The sequence below is a fragment of the Eimeria maxima genome, genomic scaffold (assembly GCF_000499605.1).
Source record: "Eimeria maxima Weybridge genomic scaffold, Emw_scaff97, whole genome shotgun sequence".
Taxonomy (NCBI): domain Eukaryota; phylum Apicomplexa; class Conoidasida; order Eucoccidiorida; family Eimeriidae; genus Eimeria; species Eimeria maxima.
In genome coordinates this window covers 1-24,571 of record NW_013566899.1, presented here as the reverse complement: position 1 = coordinate 24,571, position 24,571 = coordinate 1, and the positions used below count along the sequence as shown (strand labels likewise).

The 24,571-nt window shown below is 51.7% G+C and overlaps 3 protein-coding genes across 3 annotated transcripts; 1 reads left to right on the top strand and 2 right to left on the bottom strand.

Moving 5' to 3' along the window:
- Window positions 1-1,336: 1,336 nt before the first annotated feature.
- On the bottom strand, window positions 1,337-2,494 carry EMWEY_00013180 (microtubule-associated protein RP/EB family member 3, putative; the record flags this gene model as incomplete). The annotated part of the gene is made up of 2 exons (XM_013483134.1): window positions 1,337-1,846; window positions 2,027-2,494. The coding sequence occupies 2 exons, from the start codon at window positions 2,492-2,494 to the stop codon at window positions 1,337-1,339; spliced, it is 978 nt and encodes a 325-aa protein (XP_013338588.1).
- Window positions 2,495-5,890: 3,396 nt separating this feature from the next.
- EMWEY_00013170 (hypothetical protein, conserved) lies at window positions 5,891-18,470 on the top strand (the record flags this gene model as incomplete). The annotated part of the gene is made up of 6 exons (XM_013483133.1): window positions 5,891-10,477; window positions 10,656-10,770; window positions 11,159-11,358; window positions 11,549-11,724; window positions 12,482-13,890; window positions 13,978-18,470. The coding sequence occupies 6 exons, from the start codon at window positions 5,891-5,893 to the stop codon at window positions 18,468-18,470; spliced, it is 10,980 nt and encodes a 3,659-aa protein (XP_013338587.1).
- A 967-nt stretch (window positions 18,471-19,437) lies between these two features.
- Window positions 19,438-20,014, bottom strand: EMWEY_00013160 (hypothetical protein, conserved; the record flags this gene model as incomplete). The annotated part of the gene is made up of 2 exons (XM_013483132.1): window positions 19,438-19,671; window positions 19,808-20,014. The coding sequence occupies 2 exons, from the start codon at window positions 20,012-20,014 to the stop codon at window positions 19,438-19,440; spliced, it is 441 nt and encodes a 146-aa protein (XP_013338586.1).
- Window positions 20,015-24,571: the final 4,557 nt, after the last annotated feature.

Here is a 24,571-nt window from a genome sequence, read left to right as displayed (position 1 = left end):
TCCAGAGAATCCCATGTCCTGTTTAGGTGCTACAGTGCTGCAGTTAATGCAGGCGTTGCTTCGGAACCATTCGCGCGATGTGTTCTGGTACACCGGTTGTCAGCAGCTAGCCATACTTCCTTTCTGGATTGCCTTCTTCTCACCCCACAAGTGCAGACTTAATTGCGTTTTTAGTTGGCGTATGGGTGGCAATATGAACGTTACACAGTCGATGTCGATGCTGTACGACACTAGAAAATGTATGCATTTAGCATATTTTACACTTGCCAGCCGCTCTTCTCTCTGAGGGTTTTGCACAGAGTGTACAGTTACAGCCATGCTTGAGTCACGAAGACAGTGGAGAGGGTAACATAGTCCTATTAGTCGCCTAAAACCCTTGGCTATGCTTGCCTCATTGCAGCATGATTCCTTGACATGCGTGTGTTTCCCTCGACGAAGGTTATGAAACTCTACTGAAATCCGAAGATCTTCCATGAGTCTGTATTTCTGCGAATGGCATAATTTTGCCCTACATTTTATAGTCTATTCAGATACAGGGAGCTGTAAAAGTAGGGATGGTTTGGAAATGAAACAGAATTCTGGAGGGGATAAGGAATAACATCAGGCAACAACAGATGATGTGCATGCTTATATAGTTCATGTGTTAAAAAAGAATATGCTTGGCCACCTGATCACTCATCGTTGTCTTAGTTTTCTTTGGTGAAAGACGTCGTTTTTCTTGACTATTCTACAAACATTAAAAATAAAAAGAGATTAGAGGCGTGGATTTGTACCACATCGAAATATGTACGAAACAGACGGTTAGGGGAGCCACTCTCTAGGTGGCCTGTATGCTGCTTATATTTGCAGATCGAGCGCTTGTCCGCCAAAAGCCATTTCTTACTGTGCTACTGTTCATTTTAACGTTACGTCGGGGGATATTTGTATCGATTTCTTAATTCTTTCTTACTGCCTCCGGTACACGTCCAGGCGTGGCCAGCCTCGCTTGGGGCTTCAAGGAAGTTGCCCAGGAGTTAGGCAGAAAGGAGCACCGATTTGCGTGAAAAACAATGGAAATTCAGATTATCAGCTATATTTGAGCGGCGATTCTGGATAGGGCCACAGCAAGCCGCAAATCAACGGCAGCAGCAGAAGGGCACGCACCTATAGAGTGGCACTTCCCTTAGAGAATTGAGGGAGGGCGCCTTCACAAATTTGTTTATATTGAGTAGCCGTACAATGAAGCGGCCTTCGAAGATTCGTGATGTCAAGCATGCAAGTGCCATAAACGACGTGCTGGTCCGAGCAAGCCAGCTTGCATGCAAGAATACTCGAACTCTTCCTGTACAAAGCAGATTCAAAGGTTTCCTTCTACTGTTTCTGTAGGCTCGTCAGCGTGGTCTTTGGCGTACAAGATCGCCTGCACGGCCTCTACACTCAAAGATGTCTGCCCCTGCACACCGCACAATATTTCAATGCGGCGCAGCTTCCCATAGTAAAAGTCCCGCTCCAAAACAGCCTGCTGCAGCTCTCCCTGCAATGTCTCGACAGCTGCTGCAGCGGCAGCTGCAGCTGCAGCGTCATCACGGCCCCGCTGCTGTGAACCCCCTTGCTGCTGATGCACCCGCTTGCCCAAAGCGCCGTTAGAAGCCTCTGTCCCCGTGACAGCACCTGCAGTCTGTTGCTTTTGCTGCTGCTGCTGCTGTTGTTGTTGCTGCTGTTGCTGCTGCACGCGGCAGCGTGAGGACGCCTGCGCTCCTGCTGCTTGTCTTGTGGCTGCTGTGGAAGCAGCATATGCGGCAGACGGCTTCTTCGCGGCCACATCAGGACCAACAGGAGCCCAAGCAGGAAATGGACCTATTCCAAGCTTAAATAAAGCAGGCAAAAACAAAAGCAGCAGCAGACGTTTTACGGGGGAAAATGCATGCTTCATCGAGACAACGGGGAGCAGCAGCAGCAACAGCAGCAGCAACAACAGCAGCAGCAGCAACAACAGCAGCAGCGTGGTTCATAGTGGGGGGATGCATGCCGGCCGTTCTCAGCATACTTTCCTCCTTTCAATTGGATCATAGGGGACGTCTGTGGCGTATAGAGCCGCCTGGCGATCGCAGAAGGCCTTGAACCACTGGAGGAACTCCAAGTTATCCTGATACTTGGCTTTGACGAGGCGGTTAACCTCAATGTGTTTGTTGACCTCATGGGCATCAAAGGCAGCCTGCAGCAGCTTGTAGTTATGAACAAACTCATATTCATGCTTGGCGCCCCATTTAACCTTACTCATGGGAACGCGGCTCTTAGGCCCGAACAAATTGTCCAAAGCCTGTAGATAGACGCAGCCCGAAGCGCACTGCTCCACACGCGTGAGACTAAGGGCCAAGGTGTTGTTCAACCAGTCCAGCAGCTCCGTCCTGCTAACAAAGAAAGCCCCCTCCATCATGCCCACGCTGCTGGGGTCAGCATCGCGGCCCCCCCCGACGCCGGAACAAAGGGCAGGCGATGCCCCATTTAGGCTCATCGTCCCTCAGCCAAGCCTCTCTAAAACAGCTAGCAAACGCCTACAGACAGCCACCGACACACCCGCACACCGCACGATCAAACGGAGCCAGCCCCAACTCCGGCAGGAAGGCCATCCGAAACGCTGCTCTACGATAACCAGACGAGCACAAAATGCCATGAAAAACACAAAGAAAGAAGAATTTCACATTGAAACCATTCAAAACAACGGCCCCTGGAGGAGCGGGCTCACGGGGTGTTGCTGGAATGGAAGCCCCTTGGATAAAGGGCTCAAGCAGAAACAGATGCAAGCAATTGCATGGCGACCAACGGTTCAGGTTCGAGTTAAATGCTTGATAATACTTGAAAAAAACAAAGACAAGGAACGAAATTAAGTTGATTCCAAAGCTTGATGGGTGATGCATTCAGCCTTCCAAGGGTGGGGTCGTCACTACCACCACCTGCCAGGAAGACTGGCCAGTCGAAGAGGAGCAGGTGTAAACAACACCTTTTAAAATGCACGCACAGTTAATGATTATATTAAAGGCTATTTTATGTGTAAATGAGGGAAATCAAATGCCTGTCGACTCCATGATCATGCGTACCCTTGAGTAGCCAGCACTGGTTAGTGTGTCTGCGCATCCCTTGGTGCATACCTTATATCGCTAAGCGCACTTTACAGTTGGTGCACTAGATATGGCTGGCCTCATTGCCACTCCAGAATATTCACGTATTTCTGCGGAGAGGCGCTCTAGCCTCTCGTCTGTTGGATGCCCGTCTTGCTTGCGGTTGAGGCACGTGAGGTGGGTGTCCTAGCAGAGGACCTTCGTGAGCTAAATTTGGGCCAAAATAGTCTAGTTTAGAACCACCGTAATGTAGTTGACACAGCCTACTACCTCCTGAAGTCCTTGGCGTAGCGACCCTGTCTGCACAAGCCTTCTGAGTTGGTCCAGGGAGGACGCGATCTGCCATTAGGTGCAGCACTTCTTTGCAGCAGCACATGCTGAGAGGCAACCTCTCATTTACGTTCACTAACATTTATCGAAGAGTGCCCCGGCACTATGTTCAATTAAACACGGTATCCTGTAACCGGCTTGCGCGCACGTAGAAATCCAGGTGTATCCAGGTGCCAAATTCGACCAGGCCAGGCTACAGCCGACTTTTCGCATCGAATGAGGAGTTCGAAGGCCAAATTCCGGCTTTTCATCCCTATATGCCTTCTGGTCTGGACCGAGATGATGTGCTGCAGCAACTTTTACGCAGCCTGCTTGGTATGAATGCTGATCGAACCCTTACGCGTTGCCGTGACAGTACACGGCTGAAACCCCCAGCTTCTCCTGCTGCTTGTTGATCACATATTGCGCCGCCCTCGAATACACGCTGCTTCATGCCTCTGCTAATGTAGTTTGGCAGTTTGGCAGCCTTCAGTGCAACCTGGCTACTTGGCATTGGCAAAGGACCGTCAGCAGCTAGAACAGCACCAAAACACTCAATAATTCTCCAAAAAGAGCCGAAACTGTTCTCTCTCTATCCCTTCCGGCGTCCTCAGCACCTCGGTGCAACGGCTAGGATTATGGGAAAAAGGGAGGGGGCCCTCAGCTCCTTTGGTGCCTCTTGCTGTAGCTTCTGAAGCCAACCACCCTATGAAGCGTGATCGGCAAGACCCTTGTGTTGCATGCTGCAGGAACTAACAAAGGCTGCCCGGGCTTTCAATGGCCCATAAGCGCAGAAATATCGAGACTTCTACCCGCCTCTGCTAATTGCCGGAGGGCGATCTGCACCAGACAAAGCTCGCGTCAGATTCCGCCGAGTTGGCGCCTTGTGGTCTCGAATCAAGGAAATCATATCGTGCTGTTTGTGCTCATGAATATTCTAATTTGATCCCCAAGTATAACACTATTAGCAATCAATGGACGAAGGAGGCAGTTTCACGGCTCCCTTTCCTCAAAGGCTGCTCAGTCCGGCAACTTTAGTCATCGATTTGGGGCCTTCAATTCTTGGCTTTTTGGGATATGGATTTTCGCTCACCTTAAGAGCACGACAAACTGCTCCTTTCATCTGAAGGGTGTCTATTCGTGGGATTTTATCTACGACATTTGCAGTATACGGAAGCTAATGAGACCTCCCGTGCGTTTTCGGCGCCTTATAAAGCGCGTATTGTCCGTAGCTAATGAGCCTAATAGAGATGTTTTTCTATAGTTATACCTCTACAATTTGGGCATTGCTTGCCGATCGCCCTTGAATTGTATCCCCCTGCCATTTTGCAGGTTAGTGCCCCTCTACAGGACAGGGAGGAACTCTGAGGTGTATAAGTGCTTTCAACCTACTTTTTTCGCTCTCACATGTTGTCCATACACTTACATGCTGCTGTAGTCCAATGGCCGCATCGGGGAGTTCGCCGATAATACGGCTCTCACGTTCTGATCCGGAGATGTGCCCAACGCAAACACGGAAAATCGTCACTACATCTCTCTAGTGTGTGCATTCTAATTATCCAATTCTTTTTGCGGTACTCCCACACTAGCCGGCAAACGGTTGATACGATCCGTGCGATTGCCAGTTAGCTGCACATTCACCTCGCTTTGAGCCAGAGGAAATAATTGAGGTACATCTTAGACAATGATTCACTTGGGAAGTAGGATTTTTACTCCGGAATGGAGAAGAAGGGTTTCGGTTGCCATGCTGCCCCAGTGGTTCGTCGCCGAAATGCTCGTGCGTGTGGGCAACAGGGGCAGTAGCAAGGTATAGAGTATATTACCAGGCTTGAAACTATTTGGAAGTGACATTTTAAGTATTTCACCTCCTCTTTTGTATGACAGGGGGAGGGTCACCTTTCGCCATCTCAGTGGAATCACACCGCACCGGGGACCCCAGTGGGCCATTGTGGCTGCTGATGTTGAAATTTACCACCACTGGAACTTCTAGACTCTTAGTCATAATCGATTCGTATTGGATAAGCTGGCATTTGTTTTATTTTGCTTGTCGAAAGACTGGCTGGTTATCTGAGCCCTTTGTCGGAGTCAACTGACTCCAGGTCTTTTCAGCTTAGACAGTTCTCCCACACCTCCAGAACAGCGATAATCTACTAATCTTTGCTAGGTCATTTTTGTCTTCCTTCACACATGTTTATTGACTGTTTGAGCCGAGTATGCCAGCTTTTCTCTGCCGAGCACAGCCTGCACGTACACAGGTCGTCTCGCCGGATTCTCGTCCAGTAAATAATTCCGACGCAGTCACAAGCTCTTTATGAAGAATTAAAAAGCTCAAGTTAAGGCTGCTTGGTGACCTTCATCTTTTGCGTGGTGCAGCCCATTCTGCCAATTGGAACAACGAAACCCCTTCGGCCCTCTGGCGTATGGTCTGTCTTTGTTTTTGCCAGTGAGCAGCCTGCGAAGCCAGCTGTGCCTCATTAGGCAAGATGAAGCCCCAGACGTCCCACGAGTCGGTCTTCACAGATGTCTTTCCAGGGCAGCTCCTCGACGGTTGTTCCGTTAATCTCCTTAAGCTGGCCCTTGACCGAATCTTTGCTGCTCTGGGCAGGGCAAATGCCACTGGAGAGGACGATGTGAGCAGGCTGGAACACAAAGAAGCGGGAAACTGTATGCCGCTTCTCCATTGCCAGCAAGTGCAGCAGCATGGTAGACGCCAGAATTATTGCACGTTCCCTGTGCAGCTCTCTCAGGTCGAGTACAACGGACAGCACAACTTGAGCACATGGGAGCGACGGGAGTTGATGCTGGAACGGCAGCAAGCGGCGGGAGCAGAAGTGCTTGCTACTCTGCAACGCCAACGCCTGCTACTGGAGGCGTATGAAGAGCAGATGCGGCAGGAGCAGGGACAGAAACTTCATAGAATTCAATTAATACAGCGACAAAAAAGCGCCATCCACGGCTCAAACCCCCCTGGACAGACAAGGCAGGATCTGGTAGTGAAGTTCGATCAGCTGGAGGATCGGCTGATTGTACAACTGAAGAGAGAGCAGGAGCTGCAGCAGATAGTCCACATAGTTTTAAGCCGCTGTGTGCATCTGCAGCAGCAGGTAGAGGACCTGACCCAGCGGCGAGAGCAGCTGTTACTGTTTGGCCTTGGGGAAGGTGTGACATTGAGACGGCAGGAGGTTCCAGCCCAAGTCCTTACAAATATCCACCGGGCAAGCCTTCAAAAGTTTCTGCGCTCTCCATGGCGAATACCAGTCTGTACAGTGCATGACGATGCCGCTTGCGAGGCCTTTGCTATGCACGAATGGCTGCGCGACTCAGGAGCTTCACCTGGACTGCCGCCATCCAGGAACAATAACGTTAGCACCAACATAAGATGCAGGAGCACCAGTGGGCATCGCAGCTCCCCAAATGCCCCCCAGACGACAGGCGAAATTCGGGGCCGGTCTTCGCTGCTTCAGGGGTCATCTACTCGCAGTATGCGCAGTTTTGATGGCGAAATGCGTCAACCAGAAACCTCACCGTTACATCGTCAGCAGCAGCACGTCTCTGAAGGGCTATCGGATTGCAACACACCTGCAAGAAAAGGTGGCACAGCTGTTGTTGCCCTCCAGCAGCAGCGGTCTTTAAAGCAGCAGCACCTTACGGACTGGCGGTACATTCCCTCTAATCAGAGGCATACCGAGTTGCAAAGAAAGGCTTCGCAGCAGTTCTGGCGAAAGGAAAGAGCGCCCCAAGGACTGGTGGCTCTGCAGCTTCAGCAACAAGAGGAAAAGGAATACCAGCAGGCAGAGCAAGAGCAGCCCTTAGATCTCGAAGAGCCACGCATACAGACTACACAGCAAACCCAAGCCTACAAAAATGACTCCCCCGTTAGATCCCCTTCGTCTGCACGCCGGAACAGTCTCGAGTATGTAGATGGCAGGCTGAATCTCGCCTCGGAAACCCACGGCTCTGCAACAATAATTAGGGACGACTATCAATGCACTGAATCAGACTTGCAACTGGCAAATGAGCGGAAGCTCCATGAGTTGCTGCTCCATCACAACGAGCTGCAAGAGTTAGAAAGATGCATTTATGGGGCAATGGCTAGTGAAGAGAGCGCAGGGAGTTTAGGTTCCCTCGAAGTTCAGCTGCAACGGCAACAACAGCAGCAGGACCAAATAGCAACTGAAATGCGCCTTAGAAGCTGCAGGATTTTGGAGCTTTGCGCCAGACTGGCTCCAGATAAAGAGGAGATTCAGCAGCGTGGAGGGGGGCAGCGCCACCTGAATGATAGCCCGCAGCCTCAGTCAACACAGGTGGAGATGCGACTCCTACGCCGGACGCAAGCAACGTTGGCAGGTCTGCTTGAAGATACGCGACAGGAATGCGCCTCGCCGCAGGAACTACAGAGAAGGGAATGCCAGTACACGGAGTTGGCCGAACAGCTGCAGCAGCTGGAGCAGCTTTCATGCATGACCCCGCATGCACGACGGGCTGCAAGCAGCATTCTTGGGGAGCTGCATCACTGCGGTGAAAGCCCGCTGCAGCACGACGACCAGATATCGTGGAGGCAGCAGCGGCAGCACAAACGCCAAGAAGTGATGTTTGCTGCTGCGCTCCGGGAGGTAGAAAACTATATCCTTTGGCGTTTAGATGAACTACAACGGCGGCAAGAAAAACAGCAGAAACAGACACAACTGCAACGGCAACGGCAAGAAGATAAGCGGGAGCAGCAACAACCAACACAAACGTCGCAGCAGCAAAGCCTGCTGCCGAACGCAGCACCCGCTCAGCCACCAACCTCAAATCAAGACGACATGCAGCAACAAATTGGGAAACACCGTGAAGCAAGCATAGAGAATGAATCGCTTTACACGCAGCTACGGCAAGGAGTCGAGTTGCTCCAGACAGCCGTGCAGAACATCTCTGCTGCAGCTGGGGACTTTGCCGAAATCCGAAAGTGCATCAGGAGCAGCAATCAGCGGGAGGCACAGTTGTTGTTGACTCCACGGTGGTCTCCTGTATATGCCCTGTTCTGTCCGACACTGGGCATTTCTGCAGCTGCCAGCGGCAGCGGCTTTTTCTCGCTTGCTGCACCGCAGCTCCTGCCTGTTTGTACTGCTACTCCTGCTGCTGGCTTTGGTGATACCGAAGGCTCTAAGACGGGGGATGCAACAAGCAGCTACCGCACACGCGCTGCAGCAGCTACAGCTTTAGCGGCACCTACGACAGCTACAATACCGGAAGCAGCACATCCAGTAGCTACAGCACCTGCAGCAGCGGTGGCGTCTACAACAACACTAGCAGGGCGCTGTCTTCTAGCCGACGAATGCTGCCAGCCAAGGGGAGAGAAGATCCTCCCAGAAGGAAAAGCAAATGGAGTCGGTTTTGGCACTGCTCCAGAGAGACAAGAAAGAAAGCACGCTGCAAGCTCACTCATTTCTGGCATGTGCATTGACGCATCAACAGCAACACAGGAAACACCCACGGCATATGGAGTACCTTTAGCTGCTCCCAGCAGCATCTTGTGGAACAAATCAACAGACATGGCAGCAGCAACAACAGATGCAGCAGAAACAACAACAGAAGCAGCAACCATTACGCCCTTCGGTGGACTGGAGGCGAATTCTCTGCACCCTCGACTGCAACCTCACGTTCCTGTAGCGCCAGTGGCCTCAGGGGCAGCAGAAGCAACAGCAGCAGCAACAACAGCAGCAAAAGCAGCGTTAAGGCTGGCAACCACAGCAGCAGGGGGTGCAGCAAGCTGTCTCGCTGCATTCCGTCAAAGAGAGGAGCAAGAATTGGAGCAGCGGTTCGACCAAACTTTCCGGTATCAGGATTACCCTCAGAAGTTACAGAATTGGCAGCAGCAGACACAGCCGCAGCTGCAGCCACAGCAGCAGATGTTGCCCATGCAGCAGCAGCAGCAGCAGCAGCAGCAGCAGCAGCAGCAGCGGATACAGCAACAACTGCAAATGCTCTTCCAGAGAAGACAACTTTTACAGCTACAGCAACAACAACTGCAGCAGCAGCAAGTAGCTAATCAGGCTCAGCATTTGCCTATCTATTGCCAAGACAAGAACCAACTGCTGCTACAACAGCATCACCTGCTCCAGCAGCACAAGCTGCAACAACACATGCTTCAACAACAGCAGTTCCAACAAGAACAACAGAGGCAGCTGCAGCTGAAGCAAACGACGCAGTGGTTACCGTTTGAAGGGATAGTCAATATTCAACAAGCACATATGCCAAACAATACGCAGCACCAGCAGCTGCTGCAGCAGCAGCTGCAGCTGCAGCAGATGCAGCTGCAACAGATGCAGCAGCAGCAATTGCTGCAGCAACAGAAGCAACAGCACCAATTGCAGCAGCAGATTCAGCAAACGCGCAAGTGGCACCTGAATAGTTACAACATAGGAGGCTCTGCAGCCAAGGAAAATGGGACAGAGGCTGGATTGGCCGTTGCTGGAGGCGTTGAATGTGCCAAGGGACTAGATGTGCTCGTTTCCCCATGTTCCAACGGTTTGATTGCATCAGGCAGCTGCATCCAGCAGCAGCTACCGCCCGATGAAGTCCCCCAAGCAGCTGCACAGCCTTTTCGGGCAAGACAACAAGTGTTGTCTTCGATTTCTTCAGCTCATGGAACATCTGCTACTGCAGCTGCTGCTGTAGCAGACGCTTCACGATTGGAGCAGCACGAGCTCCACCGGATAGCACAAAACGCCGACTCACCAGGAGCGCTAAACTCGAGGCCACCTGGCGAGACAAGGCACTCTCAAGAGGGAGATCGCTCACTTTTGGTGGATTTGCTGCTGTGTCTCTGCAGCTCGGACCAATCCGAGCATGCAGCAGGAACAAGGGAGGCTGAACTAACTGCAGATAAAGCAGCAACACCGGCTGGAGGGGTTGTAGGTGCGTTTGTGGGCCGCAGATTGGAATGTGTAGAAGTAGCGGATCCTCAACATCCTCTTCGGCTCGGAACGCCATGCAATGAAACCGCTTACGCCAGCCGACTCCGCGATGGTTGCCACCCCATTCCTGCCTCTCACAAGGTGTCTATTGTTTTTATTCCCTCTGAGTCTGTCATAGGTGGATACTGTTCCCCTTTTTTTCCGTCTGCGTTCACCTTTGTCTGTCCGGACCTGTTGCTCATGCTTATCTCCTTTACAATTGTATGTTTGCGGCTTTTTCTGCCTTCGCTTTTGCCTCCCATTTGCCGAGGATAGCATTCCAATGACCTGGTGGTGCGAGTGCCCACAGGTCCCGGTGGTATTGGGCCAAATATCTGGGCGGGTGGCGCTGAGTTCAAGGGTGGCCTCTGAAGACCTACCTTTGGCTTGCTTTGGACTCTCTTTCACGCCTGAGGCGATCATATGTGAGTTTATTTCTATGGTGTATAAGCGGTCAAAAACACTCATTGATCCTGGCTGCAGGTGCCGCCTTCCTGGAAACTCACTCAGTCTTCATTGCATGTCCTGACGAAGAATTTGAAAAGGCCTTCCAACACATAAAGGTCGAATCAAGCAGTCACTCCTTTTCACTTTGGATTTGCTCGCACTCGGTCCATACGCCAAACACTATAGCCCCACATAGTCTTGTGTTCCAAATGTGAAATTTATTACAGTGAAGTATTTTCCACTCGCTGCCATTTCCACTACGGATATCTGCTGCCTGCTGGCCTGTCTGCTTATATACCTGCCACCCCTGGAGCGCTTGCTACGTGTGCACTTGTTGCAGCTGCGTTTGCTGCGTTTTGCTTGCAGCTGGGTTTACAGGAGCTGGAGTGTCGCCTGCAGCCGCAATGTCTCCACTATTGTTGCCGGCCGCTGGTTGTTTGTGCATATCCGTCTGTACGGCGGGCGGTGGAGTTGCAACGCCTGCAGGAGCTGTGCGACATTTCGAGGTCCCACGACTTGATGCCCCAACACCCCTTGCTTTTCAGCAAAACTGCGAGCTGCACACCGTCAGTCTTCCCCCACGTATTTTCTCTTTTTGCGGCGTATGCAAAACTTGGCAAAGGCTGGAAGCGAAGCTGTCGTCAGTGTGTTGCACCTGTCGTTGTGGCACACTGCCCACAAACACTGAGACGCCAAGGGAATTGCGAGGAGCAGACCTGCATTCCGGGCCTGCATCTGCATGGTGATGTGTTGCAGGTGTATGTAAACGGGTGGCCGCACTTGGTGTTAACATCCATTCCAGGGATTGCCCTGAACGCAGGCGACTTCTTATTTGCTGACTTGGGACCCCGGCTATTCACGCGGCTGCGACGGCGGCTTTGGGAGCAGGCGGCGTTGCGACTTGTCGGTATGGGAAGGGCTTCAGAGGGAGGGTAGGTAGTGGGGTTAGCTGCTGAGGGTTTTGCTTGCCGGAGTCAGCCTTTCGGGCTCATAGTTGATGCTGACAACTTGCGTGCGTGTTACAGAAGCAGGACCTAGTGCAGTCCACCAGATACGGGGAGCGCAATGTATGCAGTGCGGAGTAGAAGCTGCCCATGGGGGTAATATTTCCCTTCCCCGTTCTTAAGCCGTTCATTTGGCCGGCAGCTGCCTAGAATCACAGTACCCAAAGAGCTTGTGCGTAGATTGACTCGTCTATTCTCTGTGGTGTGTTTGCGGATTAGATGATATGCTTCTCTGTTGCAGCTGCAGCTCGCTGCTGCACTTGCACTGCACGGTTGGGAATTATCAACGTCTGTCAGAATCTGCAATCTGTCGAAGATGCAGCGGCCTGAGCGAGTGAGGGCCCCTTCATAGATGTGAATCCGCTAGAAGCCCCAGCATAACGAAAAAAACGCCTGTACACAGTTGTGGAGATAGTACAATACACTCGGACTGGGATGGATACAAGCAGTAAAAGTTCGCAAGGATAGACATATGGAGCAAACAAACTCGCACGAGGTTTTTTTCACCCTTTCGTTTAGCTGCACCCTCCTTGCCAATACGGGAGAGCGTTAGATAATTGTATTAATTCACCTTATATCGCTTGTCATCCTCCGCATCTCTGTCCTGTTTGGAATGTCTAGGCAAAGGCAAGCTTGCAGCTGCTTTAGCCAGTCCCTTGAGTTTGCTTATTTGCTGCGCCCGCAGAAGGCTAAGGGAGTCGCCTACCTCTGCAGAAGATCTTCTTAAGGCCCAAACTACAATCAACAATCGTCCAGCCAACAAGCATCCAGCCCAAAAGCAGCACGAGAACCCGCATCTGCCTCAGCAGCAGCGAGAGCAGCACCACCAAACGCACCAGCTGCTCCACCAACTCAGTCGCAGCCGACTTCTGCAACGCGAAGATCGTAGTCAGCAGAAAGAACCGGTCTGGCAGATAGTCTCCTCTCTTGATGCTGCCACAAATGTATCTACATTTAATACTTCTGAGTGCTTAGCAGCCCTTCTAGTCTTCATCCTTGCATGCGGAGATACAAGCAAGGGCCCATTTGGAGCTGCCGCTGCTGCTGCGAAGGCTACTGCCTCAGCCGCGGCAGGAACGCAGCCGAGTAATACGTTCACAAGCAAAACATCAGATGACGAGTCAGGTGCTGATGGTTCTCCTGCTCAGTTGCCCTATGCCTGTCAAGAGCGAAGCACTGCGGACTTTGCTGGACTAGCGGAGGACGACTTTGGTACCCTGGCTGCGTCCTTGCGACCATGCGCCAACTGCTACAGGAGAGTCGTGCTGGGCCAGCAATACCGACGACTGCAGCAGCTGCAACGGCTGAAACAGCGGATCCTCCGGCAGCTACAACTGCTGAGACCGTCTATACAAAAGCATCATATGACTGAGCAAGCAGCTTTAATTAGAGAGAGACTTTCATTTCAGCAAAACACCGGCTCTTTCTCGCCACCGTTGGGGTGTCAACTGCAGCAGATGCAGCAGCAGCAAAAGGTAAGCAGGGGAAATAGCTACGGTGAGCACCACCGATTGCAACGGCTGCACGACCTGGTTGGCCTAATATTAAGCGCACTGGAAAAGCCGATTTTTTGCCAGAAAAAGACAGCAGGAGAGACGCTTCCGGCGCCTAAGCAAAAGCCCCAGCAGCAAGCAGGACAGAACCGTCTTGCTGAGCCCCATCAGCACCTGCTGCATGCGCTACCGAAAGCGCTTCACACAACTGACGGCCAGCGGCCATGCAGCCCTTCACCGCTGTGCCGGCCGGTACAGCAGGCTCACGACGCTTCTGCATGGGCTGCCGAGGACAGCAACATGTCCGCTGCCTCCATGGTCACAGGTGGCCCAAGCCTGTTACCACTATCCAGTCTCGAAGACAAAGAGGATGCAGCAACAGCAGCAGCAGCCATTGCACGCAGCAGCAGGTGGCTTGCTGCGTTGGCGCAACAAGCACCCACTTGTGTATTTGCTGCAGCTTCTGCTTTGGCAGGAAGGAGCCTCTCAACAAGCTTGGCCATAGCTGCACTAAAGTGCCGTCTCCTTTCAGGACATGCTGGGGCAGCATCACAAGGCCTTAAAATGGCGACAGCAAAAGCAGCCAAGACTTGGGGACAGAGTAAGGCCTGAACAAACCCCGATGACTAGCAGCAGCGAGAGACTTGTAAACATTTGCATGCGTTGCGGTGCGTTGGTGTTGGTGCAGTCAGCCAAGTACTGCTAAAGGCGTGCAGCAGGCGTCACCAAATGCTGCGCGCCGCCGCAGCCCTACTTCAACGGGACCGGCAGCTCCTTTCTTCACTACAGGACAGCTTTGACGGGGGCCCATCTCTACCCATAATGCACCAAACATGGCAGCCAGGGAACGAACGGCTTCATCACGAGTCGGAGGAACAGCAATCACAGCCGCGACAGCAGCAGCAAAGGCAAACCAACCAGGTGACGCAGCAGCTCAACAGCAACAGTAGAGATACTGAGATATCCAGTCACCATACGTCAACGAAACCGCCGCCTCCAACGGTGGTGCGACCCCACGTACAGCAGCAACAAGCCGTAGATCCACAGGGGCAGCACACACTGCATTACGAGCAGCAACTGTTCCACGCGGTGCTGCAAGCGACTCAACGCTACGGGCAAACGGTGCAGCAGCTAAGGGTGCAACAGCCAGCATTTCAATGCCACAGTATGCAACAAGGAGGCTCGGAACAGAATCTGCAGCAGGTGCAGTGGGGGCAGCAGCAGCAGCAGAAAAGTGGCGCTCTTCTGCAACCGTGCCAACGTCAGCAACTGCAACTGCAGCAGCAACTGCAACTGCAACGGCAAGCATCTTTGCCTCTCCAGGTCTCTGCTATGCAGCCCATCCTACTGACCGAACGCAACCAGCTGCTGCAATTGCAGCAACAGTACTTGCAGCCTTTAAAGCAAGTGCGTCTCCAGACGCTGCGACAGCAGAGTCTGCAGCAATTGCATGAAATGCAGCAATTAAAACCGCTGCAACAGCAGAACGTCGGAGACGTTGCTCAGGAAGCATTCAAAGTTACTAAGGAGCTAGGGGGGGCGTTCGAAGAAGCGGCGCACTGCACGAAGCCGCAGCGGCATGAGCTGATGCAGATGCAGCTGCAGCAGCATGCAGAGCAACAAGGGCTACACATGCAACAAATGCACGTGCAGCAAGACCCAGGACTTCAGGATGTGCAAGAGCAATCGACACAGCACCCTAGGTCTCAGCACCCCGGAAGGCAACAAACGAAGCTGCAGCATAGACACTTGCATCAGGAACTGCACCGGAAGGAACCCTACCGGCAACACCTGAACAAGCACGCAGTGCAGCACCAGGGGCTGCTGCAACAGGAGAGCCACGTACAGCCCCAGCAAAAGGAAGATCACAAGCAGCAAGAGGAAGGTAAGCGTCGTCGTCGCCACAGCCAGAGGCAGCAGTGGCAGGCGCGGCTGCTACTCCAACAGAGGAGTCGCAGGCGGGAAAAAGCCCGCCACTGCAGCACCTATGTGGTAAACAAGATACTTAAGAAGCGGAGCCCTGAGTTGATTGGTGATTTTGAGGCGGTTCCTGCTGAAGGAAGTTTCCGGTGCGTAACAGGCAAAGAAGCCAAAGGAGGAAACGCCCCTGGGGGCATTCATGCAGATTCGCAAATAGAAAACGAAATATGGTCTAGTAGGGATGCCTCAGGGCCTGAAACAACAGCAGATGCTGCAACAGCAAATGTGGATACACTTGATGCTGCACGAGAGAGGCAAAGACTAGCGAAGCAGCAGCTCAGGGAAGCTAGGAGAATGCGAGCGCTAAGATGTATGTTGGCCCAGAAGTCGGAGAACCACGAAGCAGCAGTTGCTGCCGCAGCTGCACAGACATCTCACGATGCTGCTACTGTTTTTCGCCGCAGGATGCCCAGACTCAAAGTCAACGCGGAATTGGCAGTAGTACGTGCGCGGTCTGTTGCTGCTGCCTCGAAGCAAAGGGCAGCAGCAGCTATTGCCGCAGAAGAAACTGCTGTGCAGGAACTGGCTGAAGCGAATGCTGCACTTGCAGCCGTAGAAGGTACAGAGGGAACAACAGTAGACACCTGTGAGGAAGCAGAAGAAGACTCCGTTCTTCCTGCATGCAACAGAAAGCAGATGCAGAGAGAAAGCCCCACGACACAACGAAAAGGCAACGCCTCACTAGAATCAGCAGAAGCTCTCGCCGAGGCGGGATCACCAATGAGAGAAAGCAAGGAAATGCGAGGGGCCAACATGGCTTCAGTACAAGATACTGGCGAAACAGAAGCTGCAACTCTACCGGATTCGAGATCCGTACTTTGCCGTGGAAACTGCTTGGAAATAAAATCAGCGGACTTACCGGAAGCTACCGGGCTGTGCATTGTCCAATCCCCAACAGATAGGCAAAAAGTAACAGCATCGACAGGCGAGAGTAACGCATCAGCAGAACTTGAAGCAAGGATTGCAACGGCATCCGCTGAAGCTGAAGGTGCTGCCGCTGCAGCAGCGGCACTGCTTGATAGTGCGGTTGCAGCGCCGGAAGTGGAAGCAGCAAGTGCTGCAGCAGCAGCAACAAATGTGTTGTTGCTGTCTTCAAATGCACTTCCCGAATCACGAGCGCATCCACGGTTTGTACAAAGATCTGACGGGCTGCTTGTAGCGGCGGCAACGGCATCAGCAGCGGTGGAAACGAGGCGAGCTAGAAGGAGGCTGCCCGGAAGACTGGCAAATAGGCGAAGGCGAATATTTGCATACTGCTGCCGCGAAACTGTAGGCGACGCCTGTAGCTGCAAGCAGTGCAGCAGCTGTCAGAAGGAATATTCTGCAGCACCCTCGGAGGGGACTGCCCCTGCTCCTGATGATGTGGTTGCGCGTTTCAGCCAGAGTTGTATGGGGTCGCAGCCGTCGCGGCAGATGCAGATTTGCCTCAGATCGAAAAGTGGAAGAAGTGCTGCTGCTACCGCAGTGGATGCCACATCGGGCAGCTCTCTCAGTGGAAGCAGCGGGATGAAGCTGCGAATGACACGGTCCACCCAAAGGTGTGAGCGGAATTACAGGAGCAACTTTTCGTTCCCCAGCAGCGATGAATGCAGCAGCTTCAGGATAGACTGCAGCAGCGGAAGCGACTGGGAAGGTTCCCCTCGACGGACCAATCGGCAGCAGTGCAGAAGGCAACATGGTGCGCCTGTACCTGCCGCTGCTGTTCCGACCGCTGCTACAATGGCAGCTCTGCATCGCGCTGAAACGGTTGCTTTCGTCAGTAGGACAAACACCGATGCACATCCTGTCGATCCACGGCAGCAGCGTGTCCCTCTCACTCCAGTTCTTGAGGAGTTGCATAAAGGGGCAAGCAGCGTTTTGAACGTCACTGCATCTACATCGAGAAGTACCAGCTCCATAAGGAGCTCCCTCCACGGTAGACGCAAATCCCAGTTCTATCGAAAACTCTCAGCCAGAGACCAAGGTAAAAGCCTACCACCGCAAAAACCAAACAGCCCCGACCAGCATTCTGGAGTCTGCACTCAGAAGCAACAGGCACAAATAGCGTTCCCACACAGCAACTGCCGTGTTCTGCGCAGCCGCAGCAGACACATCGCAGCTTCAGCAGCAGAGGCCGAAGCCGAGGGATCTCGGGAGCTGAGCCTGATGAAGGACCAACCCGCCCTAACGCAAGCGCACTTCTCTGGTGCTTCTCCTGCCACAGTGGGGACGGAAGAGCCCGGGCTGCCAGCCTCTCCTGATACACTTTCCATGGAAACTGAAGATGTCGAAGAAACCGCTCCTGCTCCTGGATGCGCCTCCAGGTGCGGCCACAACAACAGCGGCGGCATCCGGCTCAAGACTTGTCAAGACCTGTCGGAAGTGTCCTCTATAGGTAGCGGCATTCGCACGCGCTTCATGAAGAAGTCGGTGCCATTGTCTCTGTCGCAAAACGAACGCGAAGAAAAGAAAAAATGCCAGCAAGAAGAGCTGCGCGAGCAGCAAGGGCGGCGTCAGCTATTCCTGCAAAGAGCCAGAAGTAGCAGTTTGCTCGGTAGCTACGGAAGAGCGGGAATCGGGGATTTATGTGCACAATCTGGTGAGAGAGCCACTGGAAGTGGCGGAGCGATTGGGACTGCTTCGGCATCGTGGATAAACCACCCGCAGGAGCACCAGCTAAGCCATCCTCTTCTGGACAACGATGCGCCAGCACTGCCCCTTGAAATGGCACCACTCATTCTAAGAGACTTCAGAGAGTTGCTGGTGTCTTTAATATGCCACCCAAACCAAGCGGATGATACGAATCCGCTTCATACAGGAAAAGGAACGGCGGCAGCCATCCTCGCTGCCGTCGTGGAAAGCAAACACAACGCCAGCACCTACAACACCCCGAGCAAAGCATCGCACGACGCATGTAACCGAAAGTATCGTTCTGTACGTTCTGCTGCTGCTGCAGTAGCGGCTGCGACAGCAGCCCGACTGCAATCAAGAGGCGTCGGGAGTCCAAAAGACTTCAAAGCAGAGGTTGAAGCAGCGGCAACAGAAATAGCAAGGAATATCAGCTGGAACGAGAAGAGACGCAGCTATGCAGCAAAAATAAGGGGAGTGTCACAGCCTGTCTGGTTCGCTGCTAAGAGGAGAGGCGTCCCTCAGGCACTTCAAGCTGCAGCAAACCTGCTCATCGAAGAAGTGCATAGGCGCAAACCGACGCAGTTAGGCTGATTGCAGCGTGCAACAACACAAAGGGAAATCCGACGACGACCACGCAGCTGCGTATCACGCATTTCGGTACGTACCGATGTCAACCGCGACCACAAGTATTACCGCTGAAGAATCATCGTGAGAAGCCGCTACCCATAAATAGCCTCCCTGACACCGTGGATTTATACATCAGAAACTAGCGGGAATGACAACACAAGGAAAAACGTAGGAGCTACAGCAGATGTACGTATGCTAATCGACGCTAACAACCCTGCGTGAAACTTCAGGCTGCTTTGAGCCACAAAAGTGTATAATATCGCTCTACCACAATTACTATTAACTCCTGCAGTGCGGAGTGGACCGTGGAATGCTGAGAACCAATGAACTCGAAAGCTGCTGCAGACGAATCTGCAACAAACTGGCAGTGTATTAGAGACAGCGGAAGTGTATAGCCTTAAGTGCACTTCTGCAGCAGCCGGGCCTCCAGCAGCGACACTCTAACTTATACGAAGCTGAGACCTGAGCCAACCACCGGGTACTTCATGTAAATGCAGATGCCGTGCCTCCAGCAATATATCCATGCTACCTGTGCATTAGTGAGGATGCACGGAAACAATAATAGCCACCATACGTTGGTGCGTTACATTTGTTTTCAGTAATCGCTCAAAGGCCACAGTAGGCAGATCAATGTAGCAGATTCGCTGTTTGCGCTCGTTCTAAAAGTAGAAAATCAGTGGATACCACTGTGTCTGCGATGGTAGCTGCTGCAGGTGTAGCTAGGCCCTTGCAGCGTTTTGTACCTGTCCGGCAATCTTAAATTTTCTGAAGCAACTACTGCAAGACTCGGCTGCAACTGTGTAGCAGCACCAAAGCAAGACACACAGAGCTGTAGCAAACACCGTCCACCAGAAAACGAGCTCACCCGAGGAAAGTGTAAAAGGTATATTCGCAAGACCGCGGCTCACACGAACACTGCAAGGTGGATTCATTACCACCTCGCTGTTGCCCCACTTGGTAGTAACCACTCCGACACCTGAAGCAACTTCCCAGTCGTCGTGGCACTGGCAGGTGACAGTACCGGTGCCTTTCCCTGGAGAGAAAATGCAAGTGCCTTGGCCGCAAGGGTTGACGGCACCAGTGCAGGGGTTAGACGGCTGTTCGCAATTCGTGCCTTGGAAGAAGTCACCGCACTCGCATTTGAAATAAGGGGAAACGTCTGTGTCTACACACACACCCAGGGAGCAAAGGGCGCTTTGGCAGTCCAAACCACTGTTGCTGCGAATGCCGCAATCTTCGATGCAGAGGGAAGCCTTCTCCGTGCAGGTGGGGCCCTTAAAGGGCAGCGGACAAACGCACACCTGAGCAGTCCCATGCTCATAGCACGTGCCGCCATTGCATATGTTGACTGCGCACAGAGACGCCGAAGCGAATTCAGGGCCAAAGCTAGTCACAGAGATACTAGCAAACCATGCTGCCACCTGGAAAAACAGTGAAATGGGAACTGCCTTTGCATCCCATGAAGGCGAAGAGGATGCCTGGCCATTTCCATACGTCCGCTGGGGCATATGCGATGGCTTTGCAGCTATTAAAAAAATGACAATAATACGCAGTATATAAGATGTCACCGGTACGCGAAGGCAACGTGGAAAGGCCCTCCCCTTATTAGCCGCTTCGGGCTGATTCGATGCACTTCTCCCAACAGACCATGCTCCGGGACTCTCGCATGATCCAAAGCATGGGCTTTTCTGTGTTAGGCAAACAAGAAATGAAGGAGTTGTCCAATTGTGGCGGGAGTTGCAGCTGCCACTGCTGCAGGTGCATGGTGGCATTGGATCGAAAGTCATGAAAATACCTGCGCCAGTGTAGAAAGTCTTGCACTGCCAAAACACAAGCATACGTCTAAAATATACTTCATAGAAGGGTGGAATGAGGCGTTTACCACCAATGCAACTTGTGCCTAGGCATGCTGAAGCCACCAGGACCAGTCTGCCTTGCTCCTCACGAAGGCCGTTGCCACTGCTCAACAGACACTTACCCTTAACCTAGACGGCTATATATAGTCTTTGTTCGTAGAATTTTCCCTAGATCGTGGGGGTAAATTTGCGAACTGCGGGGACCACGACCAGTCGTGGCGTCGAGTCTCGCCAGAAGCAGGGTGCCAGAGGCATCGATCAGGTTATGGATATACTGAAGTACACAAGGCTCAACTACATCAATGCCTATGAAATCCGAAACAAACTTCTGGATGGCTCTCAGGACAGAATACGAATTAGTTGCGAAGCGGGTTAAAGAGCTGGACCAGTCACTCCTTGGGCGACAGTGACGTTACCCAAATAACATCAACAGTAATATCAGGTTAAAGTATTTTACATTGGTAAGTAAATATATTTCTTGATTTATTTATATGGAAGTCTTACCCAATACTTTGGCGACGCATGCGGACCGATACGCTACGTTTGAATGAATGTGGCAGTTAGGAGCCAGCTGCACGATAAATAGTATCATTTCACCTCTTCACGGCAACCAAGCGAATCGCCCCTCATTACCTCTTGTAGTACACCCATTCTTGGTGTTTTTACAGACAGAATGTGAAGTGTTTCTACTTAAACTGAGCTACCGGTAGCAGGGCGCCCCCGTGCATTCTCAACAACGAGGCAAGCACACAACCCCTGTTGATCTCCTCTCCGTTTTCTCAGTTCAACCCGATATATGTATGTTGCCTCCTTCTTTAGAGTAGTTCACCCTCTAGTGTCGGTGGTTTGTTGCAAGCATAACCAGCCGATCTTGCACGATGCATACTGCAAAGGAGCCCGGGTCTTCTGACGCATCATGTTCCTTCAGCGATTAGCTCTTTTCGCATATGTGGATTATTCTGCTTGATTTACTGGTAGAATTATTACAAAAAGCTTCTCAAGGAACATGATCCACGTCCAAGTGGTGACTGCTCGGTATTCTTCGTGAAATACCTCTAACACCTGCATCTCAGGATACCTTCCCGTTTCTAAGTGGAATTACTCGACATATTACTTACTATTAATTCTTAGTTTAATTTCCGAATGAAACTTTCTACAGTTTCGCCGTCTCTGGGCTGTATAAGTGGAAAGGGTTTCCCTGAATTTCATTGTTGCAAGTTATCCTGGAAAATCAGTGCCTGTCATGAGGCCGTTAGCAGTTCTATCTTTTCCGTTAGTCAGCATCTTGAGGTGAGCTGAGTTCTAGTAGCAAAGAACAGGAAGAGCTACGAGCTCAGCATGTTCTTTGGGCTTACCGACAGTAGTCATTCGAAGCTTCAAACTCCACGTATAGGTCGCAGGCTATGAATGAATTCATTGCAAAAGTTGTTGGTTACGATCCCGCCAAATATCTCTTGGTTGTGATCTCCACAAATTCGTGGGTGTGGGCATCTGACGTGTGCTTGCTTCCAAACCAGCCATGAGAAGTAGTCTGCCTTGCAGTGCATGCCGAATGGCCTTATCCTCCCCCATCAAGTGCCTTCCTCGTCACATCTTAAAATCTTAAAATCCCAAAGCTTTCTTTGTTGACAGCGTAGCTAGATTTGCGCAGTCGCATCGGCTTCCCAGTCCCACTTGGAAGAGCGAGCCATTAAGTGCATGCGATGGCAAACTCACTTGGTGCATACTCACTGATATTTTAAATTAAAAAGTAGACAAAAAGGGAGTGGATACTGCCAGACAGTGTAACGGGGTTGTTGAATTCGATCTCCTAGAACAGACGTTGCTCAGCTTGCCGTAACGTTGAGCCGCACAGCATGCAGAGTCTTCTCTCCATTGTTTTAGCAGTTTTTGCATAAATCGAGGGCATATGTGGTAAGTTTAACACGTTTAGAGATATCTTTGCAGCTTTTGGAACCCCTCTGTTATTGGTGTTGCTGCCAGTGAAAGGTGACTGTTTGGCTAAATCATGCATCAGAAAAAACGAACACAATCGGACTGAGTATATATTATGCCAATAACTGGTAAATACTGAAGAAGATCCAATGCATTGTACTGGAGATAACTGTTATGGAATAATCCGCTGTTCGACACAGATTCACGAGGGCTAACTGCAGGGCACGTCGGATTTCGCGTTGGATGCGACACCCAGAAGAGGAAAGACTCCTCCTGGGCTACACGCCGTGCATACCCAATAACGCTCATGTATGCAAAAAATTCCATGCAAGTGCCTCCGTCATCAACTGCAGCTCCACTGGGTGTGCGCAAGTGACCCGATAGGTCGTCACGGCATCTGAAGGGTAAAGACTCATCATGGACTACTAGCCGTCCACATTCCAAAATGCTAACATGTGGAAAACATTTCCTGCAAGTGTCTTCCTTATCAACTGCAGCTCCACAATGAGTGTGCGCAAGTGACCCGATAGCTCGTCATGGCATCAGGGTCTGGTTAGTGTGCTCGATCAGAAGTTCGTTTCAGTAAAGAACATCCTGCATGCTTATTTGGGACAAAACAAATTCAATGTAAAAGTTGTGCAGAAACCTAGATATTCATGCTAAATGTAGGGGATGTACCCACTAGAAAATCCATGACCAGGTCTCCGGCGCTCCACGGTGACATCGCGCGGCAACAAAGTTGCACACTGACAGGAGGCGTGAGATGCACTGGGATACGACCGTTATTTTCATTTGTTTTTGTTTCTTGCTTTTATTATATTTGGAGGTTTTGAAATCCAAAAAGGATAGTTTCACCCCTTTTCCCCCCTAGGGTTCTCGCAGGCCACCTCTGCGCAGGCTGTCGTGTCGCTGCTCGGGGGCAGATCAGATTAGGTTCTATCGCCCAAGGTTTTTGGCCATTTTCCCTACATGCAGGGTTTAATATATTTCTACAAGTATATTTTCTTTAGTTCCTTACCTCTTACAGATCCCCACGCGATTCGGCAGCGCTGCGCTTCGCGCGCCCAACTAGGCACAGACAGGTGTGAGACCAAGGCCGGTACTCCCGTACTCTGCTTTCACTTCAACATCCTCTCGTTTTATTCTCCCGGCTGTTTTTACTCGAGGACAAGTGCCTAGCCACCCCATCACACAGCAATACATGGAGCAGTGTATACCCGTGTCGCCGTTTCGCATTTGAAGTGTTTGAGGAGTGGCTAAGAAGTTTCTGCAGAATTGAAATATTTTTGCCGGCGACCAAAAAAGCCTGCAAATCTCGGTGGATCCATTTGTTTCAGAGTTGTATAGTTCGAATATTCGCTTTCCGTGCTGGAGGGCAACTGCGCTGCCAACTCAGCGCCCCCGCAGCAGCCTTAGGCTTTGTGCGCATTCAAGAAGGTACGGGATCAGCTGTACAAGCAGTCCACCCAAAGTTCTAAAAGCCTTATTGGTGGAAGCATTACTTCACAGGCATTGTGTATCATCGAGTGTACCTCTCCAATAACTCACTGCCACCACGGCAAACCATATCTCCTTGGGCCAGTCCCCTTTTACAAGCAAGTAGAAAAAATGCAGTGAGCCTCTCCTTGCAGCTTAAGTGCATTTTACGAAACAAGCGGTTGTATTGGTGGTTCCGTCCATACAGTTGCAAGTGCCATTCTGGATTGGTGATAGGCTAATTTAGCGGTGTTGGGCAGCAGCAGCAGCATTCACGCCACACGGAGCAACGCCGACCTGTCTCTGTGCTATATCCTTCATTTTCGTAGGGTTTACAAAGCAGCTTGGTGTGTATTTCACGCTCGCGGGAAGTGCACCCGCGGTAACAACTGCTCTTTCGCTCACTCTGCGGAGGAACTTAGGCAGCTGCCTGATCTGAGGAAAACAAAGCTCTGCAACGCTTTTCTTGGAGGACAGTGCAGCAACAATAACTGCTCGTATGCCCACGGTCTGCAGGAATTGAGGGATTTCCCGGGGAAGAAAGGCCTTTGCAGACTTTACAGGGAAGGTCAGTCGCCACTAGCAGCAAACAAGCATCTCTTTTCCATAAGGTCTTGTTCCCGTTCAAGGACAGGAGCTCCATTTATGGTTGGTTTGGGGAGGCAGTAGAGCCTAAAGCTAGCTTTATATGTGGAAGCTACTAGTGTGAAATCGCATTTTGGCTTTGTAGTTACGCGCCCACCGCCGTGCAATCTGAGGACTATAATTTCCCGCGCAAATAGGACCCCTCCCCCCGGG